Source organism: Sus scrofa, chromosome 8 (assembly GCF_000003025.6).
Source record: "Sus scrofa isolate TJ Tabasco breed Duroc chromosome 8, Sscrofa11.1, whole genome shotgun sequence".
NCBI classification, from domain to species: Eukaryota; Metazoa; Chordata; class Mammalia; order Artiodactyla; family Suidae; genus Sus; species Sus scrofa.
In genome coordinates this window covers 120,561,792-120,580,597 of record NC_010450.4, presented here as the reverse complement: position 1 = coordinate 120,580,597, position 18,806 = coordinate 120,561,792, and the positions used below count along the sequence as shown (strand labels likewise).

The 18,806-nt window shown below is 41.2% G+C and overlaps 2 protein-coding genes across 5 annotated transcripts in view; both read right to left on the bottom strand.

Moving 5' to 3' along the window:
- Nucleotides 1–13,203, bottom strand: part of DNAJB14 (DnaJ heat shock protein family (Hsp40) member B14) — a 56,124-nt gene extending 42,921 nt beyond the window's left edge. The window contains exon 1 of one of the 4 annotated variants that reach the window (XM_021101721.1): nt 12,730–13,203. In XM_021101721.1, the coding sequence (XP_020957380.1) occupies nt 12,730–12,862 (133 nt within the window). In that variant the 5' untranslated portion in view covers nt 12,863–13,203. The remainder of the gene's footprint in view (nt 1–12,729) is intronic. The other 3 variants (XM_021101722.1, XM_021101723.1, XM_021101724.1) reach the window with 3 other exon arrangements.
- On the bottom strand, nt 14,575–16,846 carry H2AFZ (H2A histone family, member Z). Its single transcript, NM_001123122.1, is given in 5 exon segments — nt 14,575–14,996; nt 15,274–15,403; nt 15,742–15,855; nt 16,138–16,215; nt 16,659–16,846. Coding segments are annotated over 5 exon segments (387 nt in total). The 5' UTR covers nt 16,662–16,846; the 3' UTR covers nt 14,575–14,934.

Genomic DNA, 18,806 nt, shown 5'->3' with positions numbered 1-18,806 from the left:
TTGAAAAATCATCTGGTAGTTCTTTAAAAGATTAAACACATAGTTACCATCTGACCCAACAATCCTATCCCTGGGTGTATACCCAAAAGAAATGAAAACATACATGGACATAAAAACTGGTTCATAAATTTCCTTAACAGTATTGTTCATAATAGAAAACAAATGGAAACACTCAAAAGGTCCATCAACTGATGAATGGATAAATAAAATGTGATTATGTCCATACAACAGAATATTATTTGACAATTTAAAAAATGAAGTATTAATATATGTTACAACATGGACAAACCTTGAAAACATGCTAAGTGAAAAAAGTCAGTCACCAAAGACCACATAGTGTATGTATGGTTCCATTTATATGAAAAATATGGACTATGCAAATCTACAGAGACAGAAAGATCAATTGTTGCCCAGGGCTAGTGGGAAAGGAAGGATGGAATTGAGGAGAAATGAGGAGTGATTGCTAGTGAGTATGAGGTTTTTTTTCCTGCGATGAAGAAAATGGTCTAAAACTAATTGTTCTAATGATTGCACAACTCTGTGAACCCACTGGATGATACACTTTTAATGAATTAATTGTATAGTATGTGGCTTATATATCAATAAAGCTATTACATATATATATATTTTTAAAAACGCTGCTGTGTCATTGGCCAATTTGCAATCATACAAATACTTAAATCTTTCAATTTTATATACAAGAATTTTCTACCATATCTTTTCCCTAGCTACTATATTTAAGAAGTCACCAAAAACCTAAGAGATTCATCTTTTATAACAATATAGTTGTAGATGGTAAAAAAGGCTCTTCGACAGCAATCCATTAGTTATTAACAAGGTAAGTATTACAGTCAATTTATAACTACAGTTTAGTTCATATATAATGCAGTTACAACATTAACCTTGACAGCAGAAGCCAGCATGGTATGGGGGTAGTGATTCACAAACTTTTTAATATGAAAAAGTCTATGGAAATTCTGAGATGTCATCAGCTTAAAGTTTAAATCTCTGCAAAATCAGAGGAATTACATAGCAACACTGAAACAGCATATACAAAATCCCCAAATATAAGAAGATAAGGAGAAACCACCAATAGTTACAAGATCTATGTGGGTATTATTATCTGTGTGGTTAGAGGTAGAGAAGAGTAATGTTTTTCTGTACCAGTCCACAGAACAAAACTCCAAAATAGCAAATAGGGACTCTCTATGAAGCACAGCAGGCAAAACTGAGAAGGGTGAGAAAAAAGGAACAGGTTTTGGTCCCTACAATAGCATGTGAGTGCAACAGTCCACCATAAACTCTTAAAGGCAAAAAATACTTCAGTCACAATTCTCAAAACTAATCTGCCAAAGTCCTCTTCCAGAACAAAGCCACACCAAGGAGAAGCTGCTGGGAACAGGACCCAAAACAAAAAGGATAGAGGCAATAGAAAGAAAAAGAAAAGAGAAACTCTGTACAAAGTGGAGAAGAAAGCAGTGAGATCTTACATAATAAGGTGAATTTTTTTGAAACTGGAGAAGATTTCTGTGTATTTAGAAAGGCTAACTAACTTCACATAAAAATGAGTAAAAGAAAATAAGAGAAGTGAAATCAGATATAAAGTTATAAGAGAAAAAAAGAGAAGAGGAAGAAATCTTTGAACATAATTAAAGCATACCACAAAGACTTGCCAACAAAACCACCTACAATTTCAAAACAAGTGGGAAAGACTTTTAAAAATTATATACAACAAAAAAGAACAACACGAATTAGAATTAAAACAACCCCCCCCATTATCTACCCAGAGCTTAGAAGATAAAACTTGGATGAAAAAATAAAAAAGGAAAAACCAATTCAAAAAAGACTAAACTAGAAGAAACAAAAGAATTAATAAACACAATAGATAATGTTGTATAAATGAAAGAATATAAAAAGGAAGGAAAACTTTAAAACTGAAACAAATGAAAAAGAAAAAATTACAAAGAAAATGGCAAATCCTGAAGATTGTTAAAGAAGATCCAACACATATAATAGGAGTCCTGAAGAAGAAAAATAAAGGAAATAAAACCAATATAATAATAATTGAAGAAAACACTTCTGATATAGAAACAAAAACATCTGAAACCATACAATGAAAGGGCAAATGACATACCTAAGAATACTGACACAGAAAAAAACAACATCAAAATATATTCTAGTAAAATTAATTGGGCATCTAAAGAGCAAATGACTTACAAAAGAAAGAAAATTAGACTGTCATCAGACTCTGCTCCTAAGTGGTACTCACATAAAACAGTAGAATAATATATTTAGATATTCAAAGAAAATTTGAGCCAAGAATTTTGCATCCATCAAACTATCTTCAAGCATCAAGACCCGAAATGAAGAGTTCTCTTGCAGTACAGTAGGTTAAGGATCTGGCATTGTCACTGCAGTGGCTTGGGTCACTGTTGTTGGGTGGGTTTGATACCTGGCCTGGGAACTTCCATATGCTGCAGGTGTGGCCCCCCAAAAAAGACCCAGAGATAAACTGTTTTCAGCATTCCAGAATGCTCTTAGGGAGCATAGTTCCCACAAGGCTTCCTAGAAATCTATTAGAGAACAGGCTTCAGAAATCCAAAATAGAGATACAATGACATAAGAATTGATGGTGAGCATTAAATGTAGTGACCTATCGAGATAAGACTGAACAGCAAGTAAAAGAGACTTACAAAGTATGTAAAGATAGTATGTTCTGACAGTGTAGACTGGTTCAAATATTTTTAAAATGGTGGGCTTCCTCTGCCTTTCATTTCACTTGGAAAAAAAAAACTGTCTTCTCTTTCCTTCTTTTTCACTTGGCAGCTGAGGCCTGAACTAAGGAGGCAGTAAGAGCCAAAAGAGTGGCTGAGCTATAGGGCCTGCATCAATGGGGTCAAAAACTCATTACACACAGGGGAAAATGAACAAATAAGTAAACCAAAGATAAGAGGAGCCACATTTCTCACTGTCGGCAAATAGAATCACAAAAGAAAATGCAGAAGGCTAGAATGAACTCTACACATCAAAGGAAGGTGTGTTGAGTCTTGCACAGATATCAAATTAATGTACATTAAATTACTACAGATATGTGTATGCCTGCATACACATACATATAACACACACACACACATACACACACACACACACATATACATGCATTCACACATACATATATTCCTTAAATCTGTCTACTAAAAAGACCTAGAAGCAATGACATGCCTGTAGCAATGAGCTTACCTAGTGTCTATATCTTAGTTTCTAAATACCATTATCCACTAAAAAGAATCAGGGCTCCTTCAAAAAGAGCTGATTCCCAGGGCAAAGAAAGTAAAAAATGAGCTTGAAAAATTTTTTGTGCCAGAAAGTAAAGAAGCTCAAAGAATGATGAGAACATGTCGAAAAGACAGGAGCCAGTTTGAAGAGGCTCCTAATGACTAAATCTGAGGATATCTGAGCATCAAAAGGAATAATAATAGTAATGGATTAAACAGGAATTCATGAAACCATACTAATAAATAAAGTGGAATGCCAACTAATTGTAGAAGGAATGACAGAATAAGAAAAACAACATTTGGCAACCATGAGAAATTTATTCTGGAATGAATCATCAATGGATGATAAAAGGAGCTGGTGAAAGTTTGTTGTGGAATAGGACATTCACAGTGTCAAAGCATTTTCCCACAAAGCATTTTTTTTTTTTTTTTGGTCTTTTTGCTATTTCTTGGACCACTCCTGCGGCATATGGAGGTTCCCAGGCTAGGGGTCAAATTGGAGCTGTAGCCGCCAGCCTATGCCAGAGCCACAGCAACGCTGGATCCGAGCCGCGTCTGCAACCTACACCACAGCTCACGGCAACGCCAGATCCTTAACCCACTGAGCAAGTGCAGGAACCGAACCCGCAACCTCATGGTTCCTAGTCGGATTCGTTAACCACTGCGCCACGACGGGAATTCCCACAAAGCATTTATCACTTAGAAAAGATAAAAAGTTTTAGAGTGGAGAAAACTGGCAACTGCCAACTTTACCAAGTGATCAAAGTTAACCTCACCAGTAAGAACCAAATTAACATGTGAATCCTGATATGCAACACTAAAAAACACAACATCACTTCTACGGAATGTCTGCCAAAAATTTACAGGAGGAAATGACAACCGAACCCAAAATGAAGGAAATTCTACAAAGCAGCTGGTTTGCATTCATCAAAGGACAGTATCTAGAGAAAAAACACACCACTTATGTGCAACATGTGTCCTTTTCACTACCTGAAACATAATTGGGAGGACTGGCAGAATTTGAATAAGGTACATGCACTAATTTCGTGAAACTGACGGTTAATACCATGATTCTGTAAGAGTGTTCTTGTCTTAAGAAACATACACTGAATTATTTAGGGGTAACATTATTTATTATGTCTACAACTTACTCTTAAGTGGTTCAGGAAAAAAATATTAGAACAAATTGTAGGAGGGGGTTGGCAGAGCAAGGGAGATAGCAGGCAGAGAGGAAGGACATGATAAAGCAAATGTAAAATTTTATCAAATAGGAAGCCTGAATGAAATGTGTATGAGAAGTCCGTACTATTTTGTGACCTTTCTATAAGTTTGAGAGTATGTCAAAATTTAAAAAAAAAAAAAAAAAATAGGGAAAGTGGAGAGGGTATATACAAAGACATTTTAACAGTTTTTAGTAATTTTATTAGTGAGGTAGTATGAGTAATATTACACCGCAACTATTATGCATATGAGGTGGCGTAAAGCAAATAAATAATCACGATAGATTCTATAATTTGCCATGGCCTTGAAAATCAGGATTACTACTGAGGAATGAAAAAGATGGAAATATAAGCTAAAAAAGCTTTAAACACCCCAAACTGCTTAACTTGAATTGGCCTTACTAGTATAAACTGATCAGCTCTTTTAGCTTAAAAAAAATTTTTTTTAAATCCCTAGTCTATACATTGAAGAGGCCCAGAAACAAGGAACAAAATCTATTAGCTACAGCACCCTTAGTACCCTTAGTACAGACTGTGATACTGTAACACCATTTTCCACTAAAAGAAACCAGGGCTTATCGGAGATATGGTTGATTCCAGGTCTACTACAGGGAATGTACAAGAGGAATCTGATACTTTCTGTTGCACCAAAGAGCAAGGTAATTATTAACTATTGGGAATGTGTCTATAGGACTTAGGAGCTAATGTAAAGGGTTCCCACTGACCAAAGATCTAAAAAATAATATAAGCTGTTTGGAGAAAGAAAACTATCTCCTTTTCTTGAAAACTATAACAGCAATCAAGCACTTATTATATCCCGCCTTTCCTACACGAAGTACACCACGTGTATCCCTAAGACAGATGAGTGTCTCTTGATAGAAGTATTTCAGCTAATGAAGAAATTATTGTAAAGCTAGATGTGAAAGTGGCTATGTGTTTAACATTTATAGATGGTCACAAAATCCCTATGCATGCGAGCTGGAAGTTTTCTGTACATTGCCTTTCATTCATAGCACAAACATATTTTCTCATTGCTTTTCTGGACACTTTCCATGTTAAGAGCGAGACGTTAGACATTGCTAGTAGGATCATAGAGTTGTTTTAGATTTTCAGTTATTATGATACTGAAAATTCTTTTACAATTTCATGCAAAGGAGCTCTGCTTAACAATGGCTGGATGTACACATGCACCTACACTGAGTACTCTTTGGCCCCAAAGAGTGAAAATTTGGACAAGTTCCATTACCTCTGGGTCTCAATATCCAGTTTTGTCATCTTAAAAATGGAATCAGCAAGGTTTCTGTATTAATAATCACTGGAACCAGTGCCTGAGAAGGTAATGTGATTCAGTTCAAGTACTGCCAGCATTTAGAACACACTGGCTTTTTCTGATTAAATGTCTTAGCTATCATAAGAGATCTCATTTACAAAAACATGCAGTATTACAACATTAGTTGGGCAGATACAGTACTTATAAACCAGATTACATTTATTTTTGGTTTTAAAACTATCCAATCTTCTTTTATGCATTCACATTCCAGACACATTGCTTTGCTTGGGGTTTTAACGTAATTTGTATTTAAGTATACTCCATATTAAGGACCAGTAAAAAAGTAAATATAGTATTAAAAATGTTTATGTGGATAATCCAAAAGTGAAGAACCATGGTCTGTTTTTATTTCATAAGTTTCTACTGCACACCTGTTATATATAATGTCCATCATTAACTGAAACTAAAATAAGAACACATGATTTGAAAAACAAATGGATTTTTTCCCTCCTCCTCACAAACTGGATACAGTTTTTATTTGTGTGATTATAAAAAGTAATGTTGTTCACCTAAAAAAAGATACAACAAAGTAAAGATCACTTATAAATCCCACACAAGAAAAAAAAAAAATCACTCAACCGCTTTGGTATATTTAACTCTAGCTATTCTAGTTCACTAGCGCTCTAGCTTTTTATATATTTTTAAACAAAACTAGAATAATCTACATATGTTTACCTTTATTAAATTCATAATTCTACCTTTATTAAAGTCATGTCATTGTATTTTATCACTTTATAGCAATAATTATAGGTCTATATCATTTTTTTAAGACCTTATTCAGGACTATTGCAGTATAGGAGAGAGCAGGTTCAACTCGGAATTCAGCAGAGAGAGCTGGGAATTTACAGCCAAAGAACAGAATGAGGTGGGTCAATGGATGGAAAATTACTGAGGCACGTCATCGTTTTTAATAGGCGCAGAGTATATGAATGCAATGCAATTTATTTAATCAATTCCCACTGATGGACTCCTTCCAAATTTTTGCTACAGTGACAACTCTTATATATACATTTTTACATACTTGTCTGATTATGGAAAAGCTTCATTTGTGAATATATTACCATGAAAAGACTTACCGCTATAACTTTTTCATTTAGTTATTTATTTAAGAAATTGTCTTCATTGATAAAGGAGTGAAATTAGAATAAAGAGTTTCCATTCCAGAAAACCCAGGTTTATAGATGCCACAAGTATAAGCAAAGCTCAGTCGGGCACCAAGGGAGTAGAAAAGGTGATTAACATTAAAATGGCTTCTGACAGCAGAGGATTTTTTTTTATTTTTATTTTTTGTCTTTTTAGGGCTGCACCACAGGCAGGCATAAGGAGGTTCCTAGGCTAGAAGTCGAATCAGAGTGGTAGCCACTGGCCTACACCACAGCCACAGACAGCAACATTGCGTCTGCAACCTACACCACAGCTCATGGCAATGCCGGATCCTTAACCCACTGAGTGAGGCCAGGGATCGAACCTGTGTCCTCATGGATGCTCATCAGATTCGTTTCCACTGAGCCAGGATGTGCAGAGGAATTTTTAATCTAGAAAAGGGACAACTATATACATGGATAATAGGATAATACAGGGAATGAAAGCAAAGAGGGGAGAACTACATATTAACTAAGAAGGGAATGAGTAGTTGAATCCAAATGGAGATTAATCCTAGCTTAATTATTTTATACTCAAATAGGTGACTAAAAAAATGACGGAAAAAAAGATAATATAACTTGCTAACTCCAAGGCACCATTGAAATATTTTTGTCTGTAACAATACCTGACGTCCTTACAGCACTTAATAAAATGATCTAATAATAATCCTGGGAAGATTACAGATGAGAAAACTGAGGCTCAGGAAAGGAAAGGGGAATGATAGAAATTGAGCTATTTTTGTATCCAGCAGACACTTCATATTTCAGTCCTCTAGAATGCAAGCTCCAAGAAGCCAAGAACTTTGTATAATTCTTCACTGAATCCTAGTTCCTAGAACAGTGCTTGCCACAAAAGAAGTATGGATTCAGTAAATATGTGTTGATTAACATAGCCCTATTTCATAGATGATGCAGAAACTGACTCTCCAAAAGATATTTACGAGTACAGGTCATACAACCATTAAATTAAAGTTCAAAACCAAATTCACAATGCCTGAAATAATTTGGCTATTAGCTGAAATTTGGAAATTATTTTATAACACTTAACTTGGTGCTATCAAAATAACTGTTCTGAATGTATAGTATGTAGTTGACACTAAATTTCAATTAAGTCAGAAATAAAAAGAAAATGGAATTGTCTTAAAAGGAATAGGTTGGATAATATTCCAGATGTGTAATGAAGGTTTTAAAAGCTTTATTTTTACCATTTTAAGTGAGACAAAGGGGACATACCTTTAATTTTTTTATTAGATTTAAATTTCTAAATAATGTAGCAATACAAGGAAGAAAAATCTACACACATCTCTCTCTCTCACATGAGAGAAAAAAATTAAAAGAGGACTGTTTTAACTGCTATTGTACTAATATACGCTGTGAATTATATAGGAGTTGTCTATCCATTAGACACAGGATGGCCTTTTTCTGAAGCTGTAGGCTGCCATCTGGTTCAAATCACTATAAAAGTCTCGAAAACAATAAAAGTGTTTTTCTTAGACAAAAAAAAAAAAAAAATCTATATCTCAAACTGCCTGCCAGTTAGTATGAAATACTAAAGTATTAAAACAGCAATGTAAAGTGTATCTCTCCATGAAAATCCAAAACATACTAATACTCCAATAAATATACAGTGTAGAAACTAAAATGTTTCTCCTGTTGACATTCTGCTACTGACATTATCTTTCCAGAATATTTATATTTTCTACGCAGTAGTCATATTCATGTAACAATCCTTTACACATACTAAACTCATGGTATGAAAATATTCAAAAGCTGTAAAATTCGATTCATTTAGAAGTCTACTGCAATAAACAAACTGTAAGATAATATTCTCAACTAAATACTTAGAAAGCAATAATGTCCTAGATTCATTTGAAGATGAAGTTTTTCCTCAAGGAAACGCTTGCCAATTTTTTAAAGTAGTCTGTCCATCAGACTTCTCACCTGGCAAGAAAAAATGTCAAGGAGACAAAAATTCTGGAATTTAGCTAGAATTTAGGCACGTATTTTCTCATTCACTGTTCAAAATGCAATGTTATATATTTTGCCTGTCTTCGTATGAAAATACTTCCAGACGAACTCAGTAAAAGTTCTGCGTTATAAGGATTTGAGGGTAGTCTAAAATAGGTGAAATTCAGGGATAAAAATGTTATATTTCATTTAACCCACACCTTCAATTCCCTTCTACACTACAAACTTTATCAGGAGCTTAAACAAATGTTCTAGATCTTTCCCTCCCCTAAATTCTTAAATTATTCCAATAAACATCTTCCAAGAACATTCTATGTAGAACTCACTTTGCTAAACTAATTATCTCACACGACTTATTTCAGCTAATGTTCACATCAACCCTGTGATGAAATCTTCATTTTCCATATAACTAAGTCCCTCATCCCTGGTCAGAAAGCTGTCAGAGATAGGTTTTCAGACTACACCACGACTATACCCAGTCACTTTATTTGGTAATCACATAATGCCTTTCAATAAACTGCGCTATTAGCTTTCACTGTTAGCTTCTTAATTTTCCCTATGTTCGTGTCTTTAAGGGCAACAATTGTGTTGTGCTTTGATATGTATCTTTAGTAGACTGATTCAAGTTGCTTGTATAACAGAATGATAGACTACAAGTTTAAAAATTCCTAAAGCCTCACACTTGTTCAATGGAAATGATACCAAAATAATTAAGTGCTTACTGTTAAATGCTTTCTATGTATTAACTCATTTAATACCCATAAAAGCCCTAGGAAATTGATACATTATTGCCTCATTTTGCAGACACAAAAGCTAAATGATAGAAAGGTTATCTAACTTGCCCACGATTAAGGTTACAAGCTAGTTTTGAGCTAGGATTCAAAAGCCAAAGTATTCTGTCTTAATGGTGACTTGTTTAATGTTAAAACTGTCCCACTAGGATTAGATAATGACTAAATGAAATCACATATTCGTACAGTAGGAAAATGTTTTACAAAATTAAATGTGGGCAATGATTTCTTGGCTATGGCACCAAAAGCACAAGCAATAAAAGCAAAAGTGACAAATGGGACAGTATCAAACTTAAAAACTGTGCATCAAAGGAAATAATCAACAGAATGAAAGACAACATACAGAATGGGAGGAAAAAAAAAATCTGCAAACCATGTCTGATAAGGGGTTAAAATGTAGAATATATAAAGAACTACTACAACTCAACAACACAAACAACCTAATTAAAAAATAGGCAAAGGGTCTGAATAGACATTTCCCCAAAAATTATACACAAAGGGCCAACAAGCAAATAAAAAGATGCTCAACATCAGTCATCATTAGAGAAATGCAAATCAAAACTGCAATGAAATACCACCTCACACTCATCAGCATGGCTACTACCAAAAACCAACATCCAAACAAATAAACAAAATACAAGCGTTGGTGAGGAGGTGGGAAAACTGAAACTCTTAGTTTCCATCATGGCTCCATGGTAACGAACCTGACTAGGATCCACAAGGATATGGGTTCGATTCCTGGCTTTGACATAGGCCAGCAGCTAAAGCTCCAATTCAACCTCTACCCTGGGAACTTCCATATGCCATGGGTGCTGCCCTAAAAAGATGGGAAAAAAAAAAAAAAACCAAAAACCTGCAACACTTGCACACTGTTGGTAGGAATGTAAAATGGCATATCAGCCATGAAAAAAGTATGGCAGTTCCTCAAAAAAGTGAAAAAAGAATTACCAATATGATCAAGCAATCTCATTTCTGGGTATATATCCAAAAGAATTTGAAAGGATCACAAAGAGAAATACTTGCACACTTATGTTCAGAGCAGCATTATTCACAATAGCCAAGATACAGAAACAACAATCTCTTAGTAGATGATGAATGGATATTGAAAACGTGGTATATACACGAAAGGGACTATTACGCAGCCTTTAAAAAGGAACTCCCTCCCGTCGTGGCGCAGTGGTTAACGAATCCGACTAGGAACCATGAGGTTGCGGGTTCGGTCCCTGCCCTTGCTCAGTGGGTTAACAATCCGGCGTTGCCGTGAGCTGTGGTGTAGGTTGCAGACGCGGCTCGAATCCCGCGTTGCTGTGGCTCTGGCGTAGGCCGGTGGCTACAGCTCCGATTCAACCCCTAGCCTGGGAACCTCCATATGCCGCGGAAGCGGCCCAAGAGATAGCAACAACAACAACAACAACAACAACAAAAAGACAAAAAGACAAAAAAAAAAAAAAAAAAAAGGAACTCCCATTATATTTATGCTACAACATGGATAAATTTCAAAAACATTATGCTAAGTTAAAAAAGAAAGTCAAAAGGGCAAATTCTGTATGATTCCACTTATATAAGGTATTCAAAGTAGTCAAATTTTTGAAAGTATGATGGTGGTTGCCAGGAGCTGGGTGGGTGGGGAAAATGGGCAACTATTTAATTGGGATAGTTTCAATTTTGTCAGGTGAAAATTCTGGAGATTTGTCGTACCACAATGTGAAAGCGGTTAACACTACTCAACTGTACACTTAAAAATGGTTAAGTTGAAAAATTTCACAGTTTTGCAACATTTAACAAAATAATTATTATTTAATTTCATTTCCCTCTCCTGTCCTCCCTGGTACAGTCCTCAACAGCAATGTAACAGAAAGGACAGAGAAAAGTAAAGCTTCAACAATGTAGAAAAAAAATTAAGAAAACAACAATGAAACAAGTAGCCCCACCTTCTTTCTGACTTACTGATAATTTTCTTAATCTGGAAATGCCTTGAACCTCAAGTGAAACAGTACCCTATAGGCCAGGCAATGGAGGGTAGTGGTTTTTGGAGCTAGAGAGCTCAAGTCTATTCCGACTTTGCCACTAATTACCGTGTGACCTTGGGTATGTTTTCGTTCATCCATCATTCATTCATCAAAAAGTCTGTTTCCATATGAGTAAGCCTGGCCAAATGAATCCTAGGATTGTTCCGAGGAGTAAATAATTCATATAAAACCCTAGGTACTTTAAGTAAGTGCTCAATAAATGTTGGCTATAATTATTTTAAAGATTTTAAAGCCTAGAGAGCAGGATGGGAACAGAAGGAATTCGACTAAGGGCAGTCCAGTACTCTCTTCCTAAACCTGTATCTCATTTGTCTACAATTACGGTGCTATAACAACGGATACTCTTTAGCAAATGGTTACTGACTCCATCATTTTTGCCAAATTGGTGCTCCTCTCTTCTAAACGAACTCCCTCCCAGGGAAAAGCAATGTCATCTCAAGTATTCGAAAATGTTTGCTTTGGGCACAGTGTTTTCTACCCTAGAGGCGGTGGAACCAGGGACCTGTACATTAGCCACTAGAGTTCCCGGTTCCTCTCACCTCATTAGGGGCCTAGGCCTTACTTGGGGGTGAGGATGAGAAGGGTGGGCGCCACACAACCAAACACCCAGACAGAAAGCCCCACTCTGCGAAGACACAACCCGGCGAGTCTCCTGGGAGAATGACAGCTGGACAGTACGAAAACCGACCAGGGAACCGGCAACTCCTGCGTGTCGGCGGCGAGCGGGCATCTCGCAGGCAGGTGAGGAGGGCGTCTCGGGCGGCCCGTGGCGGGGCGGCCCAGGGCGGGCTCGGCCGGGGGCAGTCAGGGCCGGGGCGGGGGTGTGTCGGGATGCTGCTCCCGGGGGCCCCGCCGCGGGGTCGGGCAGGCCGGGAGCCCCGCTGGCTCCCGGAGGGCCGAGGGTGGGGGCGAGAGCGGGCTGCGCGGCGGCCTGGGGGCCGGGCGGGGAGGAAAGGGAGAGCGAGGGCCTCACCGCGGGCCGAGGGCAGCGGGTAGAGCTTCTCGGCCTTCTGCAGGAAGCGCTGGGCCTTCTCGCGGTTGCCGGCGTTCAGGGCCTCCCGGGCGATCTCGACACATTTCTCCGCCTCGTCCCGGTTCCCCTCCATGGCTTGCGCCTTCTTCCGTTTCCTGCGGGAGCGCAGCTACGAGGGGCGGAAGCCGCCGCCGCCGTGGAGGCGAGGCCGGCCGGGGACGGGGGCGTGCGGAGGCGAACGGGGAGGAGCGCAGGAGACCGCGGCGGCGGCGGCGAGGCCCGGGCGCACTGGCGGGCTCGCAGCTCCGCCTCCTCACGGCGGCCTCCCCGCCCCCCGCGGGCAACTACCGCGCGAGCTGCATCCTTCGCGGCCCCCGGACAGAGCTCCAGGGCTTGGCTGTCCCTGCCGACTCGGCGGTCCGTGCGGGGCGCCAGCAGGCTCGGAGCTGACCAACCTGGACGGCGCGGGGGCGGGAGATGCCAGGCCTGCTGCCCGCCGGGGGTTCCACCGGGGCGGGGACCCGGCCGCCCGGACTGCGCCGCGCCCTCTGACCTCCCGTGGTGGCCCGCGTCGGCGGCCGCCGGTTTTCCTAGCGGCCGGGCTACGGATCGGGGTGGGCATGTTCGCTTTCAGGAAAATTCCCAGAGGTCGAAGGCCCCGCCTCAGGGCCCCCCTCAGCCTGGGGAGGATTCGGTCAGGTGAGGGCTGCGCTTCCGGCACAGGTGTACTGGGACACAGTAGAGGGCCTTTCGACCCTAACTCAGGGCTTGTTTCATTGCCTCTTTCAGCACTTTCCTGACCCAGCTGCAGTAAAACCATCTCCTTAGTACATCCGGGAGTTAAAGTAAACACAATTTGCAGTTTGCCTTTACTCTGGCGAAAAACCGGAACCCTAATAATCCTACATGACCAAAACGAGGAAGGAATCAGCTCGTTGGGAATGTATTACCATCATGTATCTATTTGCTGGTTTTCTCCCTACTCTTTTTTCACATTACCCCTGTGAAATGCTATACCTGTCATACTGGTCTCCGTGTGCAGGATGAGCCTTGTAATGACCTAATCCGAGTTTCAAAAACTAAGAACTTGTCAGAAGCCAAGTGTCATGTCAAAACGATCCAATCAACTTAACCACAAAATAATCGTTTCATACAATGTTCAGTAAAGACAGCCATGACAGCAAATATGATCAACTCAGGACTTTCAGAGAAACCCTGATTCTTTTTTGGTGAGTCCAAGGCATGTAGAAGTTCCCCAGGGCAGTGACCAAACCCCCACCACAGCAGCCACTGGAGCCCCTGCAGTGACAACACGGGACCTTTAATCTGCTATTCCACAGGGGAACTCCAACCTTGATTCTTTTCTGTAAAAACGGGATTAGATGGTGCATACTGAACAGTTTAATCCAGGTAGCCTTTGAAACAGTGGGAGAACACAGGAAACACTTCACTGTTTATACTGAAAGTACCTTCTGTGGAGGTAGCAATATACAGAACTTCCCTACCTGCCCCAGTCCATGACAGTGCTCTGGATGTAGTGCTGCTGTCACAAACAGCAAGTGCAGCGACAAATTGAGATGATCAAATTTAACCTAAAAAACATCACCTTGTCCAGTTCCAAGCTCCTACTGAAGTTTTAAAATCTTTAATAGTTCATCTCATAGCATTAAAAAATATATATATGCTTTAGCCTTCGAGGTTTGTTGATCTACAAAATTAACATTTTAATTTCAAGGTAAGAAACGTGCTTATTAAGTTATTGCTGGATAAGATAGTTATTCAAAACAAAAGTTGTTCCCATCATAATCAAGTGAATTTAATACACAACTAGTTTGGGATATGACCTTTATTGAGCTTATCCACCGAAGTGGAAATAATGTCTGTACAAAACCAAATGTTTGTTACTATAACTTCTGCATCACAATTAAAATCCAAACAGTTTTTTAAAAACAGTCAACTCAATCAAAACCCACTACTTCAGAATCAATAGCTTCTTTGAAGCCACAGTAACACTTAAATATGGTTAAGACTCGAATGCAGAAATTTGGTTGGTTGGAAAGCTAATTAAACTTCCAACTTGCTCAAATAGAATTACAAAAAGGCAAAATTGTGTTTTTCACAGAGATACAGTCCATTGGAATCACCAACACTGGACAGCTGTTAGAGTATTTAGAGTCCTGAGATAATAAGGAATCCAGGCATCCTTTAGACAGTCTTCTGTTGTCCTTTCTTCCCAATGAGAGATTTGTGGATGTGTGGAATGACACCTAGGGGAGGAAAGGGATACTTTTAAATATACATTATTTTGAAAATTAACACAGGACTTCAAAACCATGACAGTTTAACGTTCAACTTCGAAGAAGTCTTTAAATGTGAGGCCAGAGTATGCAGAAGTAAAAATTCACTAAGTTATATACAGGAATCAATTTTCATGATGCAACCATACTACAGATCACTGAAAATAACACTAAGTGTCCTCTTCTAGTGGGGGAAAAAAGTAAAGAATTATCTAAAGAAATTAAAAAATTTTTAGTATTTACATACCACCACCAGCGATTGTAGCCTTGATGAGAGAATCCAATTCTTCATCTCCACGAATAGCAAGTTGCAAGTGACGAGGAGTAATACGCTTTACCTTCAAGTCTTTTGATGCATTTCCTGCCAATTCAAGTACCTAGAAGACAGAATCTAATCAATCTCCTGCCAACTTTCCTTAGGATCAAGATCCAGAAGAATCAAACCTTCGTGAACGTGTATCTACCAACTGCCGTCTCCCCCCACTACCTGAATGGCAAGATATGCAAAAGCTATAAAGGGGACACGCAATTTTATTTCCTAAAGCAGTCAACTCAAGCTCAGGAGGAACCCAAAATGAACACCAGCCCCCTCTAGCGTTGTCAGAAGCTTCTCACCGCGTTCAGAGCCTGGGAGTTTTCTTGCATCACTTTCCTCCTTCCCTCTCACCGCCTCCCCCCACCACCTTTTCCAGATTACAGGCGTACACCCATTTACCTCTGCGGTGAGGTACTCCAGGATGGCTGCGCTGTACACAGCGGCAGTCGCGCCCACACGTCCATGGCTGGTCGTCCTAGATTTCAGGTGTCGATGAATACGGCCCACCGGAAACTTCATTTTTCGCATACACAAACACAAATGCACAAAGATAGAGGAGCCAAAAATGGTCAAATTATACGCGCGCCAAAGCAAGGGGCACGGAGGCTGATGCAGCAACGCGCCCTAGCATCGCCACACGTGATCGCCCCCCCTTCCCCAATATTTATTGTATCGGTAAACCAAGTCCCGACACCATCACCACGCAAAGACCAAAAGCTCATCTAGTGCAATGATAAACAGAGAAAAAGGAGAGAAAAACGCCGCGATTCCCAGACAGCAGAAACCCCCACTGACCTGCAAACCGGCTCTCTGCGAGCGGGAAACCGCCTTTGTCTTGGCCTTTCCGGAGTCCTTCCCAGCCTTACCGCCAGCCTGCGGCGCGCACACGCCCGCGAGCGAAGAAGGAACGCAGAATACAGGATTACCAAGGCGGCGCGCCCCTCCCCCACCGCGGGGCGGCCCGGGCGCGAGCGGGGCCCGGTGCCCAGCCGGGGTCTCCGGCCCGCCGCGCGCCGCAAGGGCGACCCCGCCCGCCTGCCCCCCGCTGCGCGCCCGCCGCGGCCGCGCGCTTCAGGCCGCCCGCTCACCGCCCTCCGGCTCCCAGCGGCGCTGCGCGCGCCACCCAACCGTCGCCGCCCGCCGCGAGATCGGAGGCTGCTCCGCTCGCCGCCGACAAAACACCTCCCCCCGCTCTTCCACATCCTCTCTCCGCGCGTTCCCAACCGTCACCGCTTCACCCCCATCTCCGTGTGTAACGGGTTTTTCTCCTGCCGGCAAAAACCCGCGTAGTCTTCGAGCGCCTCCGCGAAGTTTACCATTTCGAATTCTGCTGAAGCTCAAACAAGCAAGGCAGAGAAAGGACTAGTCAGTCACCAAGCGAGATCCCGCCGCCTACTCCTCCGTCGCACCGCGATTCAAACTGCGCTGTCTCCCGCCTTCCCCGCTCCCTTTATACTGCAGAATGTTCCCTCATCCGGGAACTCGGATTGCTCATCCCACCAATGGCTGCCACCCGCCCTCGGGCCGCGTCCTTGAAGTCTCAGCCAATGAGCAAGCGAAGAAAAGGGCGGAGGGGCGGGCGCTTTGCAGCTCGAGCTGTTATTGGGGCATGAGAAGGAGGTGGGGGAGAACGGAGGGATGGGAACCCGGGAGAAGAAGGGCACAGCGGCGGGAGGGAAGAAACAGAGCGAGCTACGCTGCTTGAGCAGGGCACCCGCCGGCTTAGTCACGTGCCTGGAGGGAGGAGCTGAGAGGCTCAGGGGAGGGGCACGCAGTAGCTGCCCCCTATTCCACCTTTGCCTCCTTGCTCGGTTCCAGAGACCTCGGAAAGCGGGGACTAGCACTCCCTCCTTCCTGCCCTGCCCTCCCTCCGCCTCCGCCCCGTTAGAACACCTGGCGGGCAGAGACCCGCCTGTCCGCAGCCTTCTTCCGGAGCACGGGGTACCTTCACCGACCCCCCTGCATTCCCGTTGACACCTCCGGTCTGACAGGTGGCGCGAAGGCGTCCAGTGAAAGGCGCCCCGACTCCTTCGCTAACCATAGTCTGGGTAGTGATTTCGCGTTTGTTCCTCCTAGGCAAGTGCCCAGCCACCGATTCATCACGACCCTCTGCTCCCACTTTTTCAGCTGTATCTCCTTCCTCTTCTTTTCTCAGGACTTTTTGAACCCCCTACCTCCCCAACCCCAACAGAACAGTTTCATGGAAAAGACGGTGAAGCAAAGTCACCTCGCTGGTCATAAAAGACCTTTTGGTCTACCCACTGAAGGCTTGGGCTGAGGCGGTATTCTTTAATCAAATCATATTTTTCTAAAGACTACACGTCTGTGGGTTGTACCTATAGCCTGGCTTCTAAAGTTGATTTAGTGAAACATGAAGGCTATTATGTGTCAACTCTTCTATGCTAAACATTTTGCTACTTGACAAATGTTCGGTAAATGTCCTCATATGATTCACAGGCAGTTACAGATGGTCCATGTAATCAAATGCAAATGATGGGCTTAAAAAAATAGTACTGTACACACAGTACTATCATAATGCCAGCTACTTAATTTTCCAACTAATAGATTAATAGCACCTCTGTACACGTCCAGCTGCTTGGAGACAGTAGTGATCCAAATCTTTCATACTTGGAGTTTTAACAGTAATTACGTTATAAACATAATTCAGTATTTCTGACATTAAGAAAATTTGAAATATATACTCTTTAGTACTGTAGTTTGGGTTTCAATCTGAAAGTTTTATCAAGTTTTTTTGGAAATTTGCTGTTAATTTTAAAATTAAAAAATTGGGAGTTCCTGTTGTGGCTTGGCGCTAAAGAACCCAGCTAGTATCCACGAGGACGCGAGTTCAATTCCCGGCCTCACTCAGTGAGTTAAGGATCCTTGGTTGCCCTGAGCTGTGGACTAGATGGCATGCGTGGCTGGGATCCTGCATGGCTGTGACTGTGGTGTAGGCTGGCAGCTGCATCTCTGATTCCACCCCTAACTTGGGAACTTCTGTATGCCCTGAGTGCAGCCCTAAAAGGCAAAAAAGGGAAAAAAAATTAGGGTCTTATATTATCCTTTCATTATCTATTATTGATCTTTAGGATTTGCTGGGTAGAGGGAGGGACTCTGTGTTGATATTGTTTTCCCAAATAATATTTCACCTATATTAGTATTTTATAAGTCATCCCTCCACCTAAATCGTAAATCCACATCCATAATAATCCCTACCTTACATTTTTAACATAAATGTTTTTGATTGATTGATTAATTGATATTGCTTTTTAGGGCTGCAGCCACGCCGCATATGGAGGTTCCCAGGCTAGGGGGCAAATCGGAGCTACAGCTGCCGGCCTATGCCACAGTCACAGCAATGCAGGATCAAGCTGCGTCTGCAATCTACACCACAGCTCATGGCAACACCAGATCCTTAACCTACTGAGTGAGGCCAGGGATCAAACCCACAACCTCATGGTTCC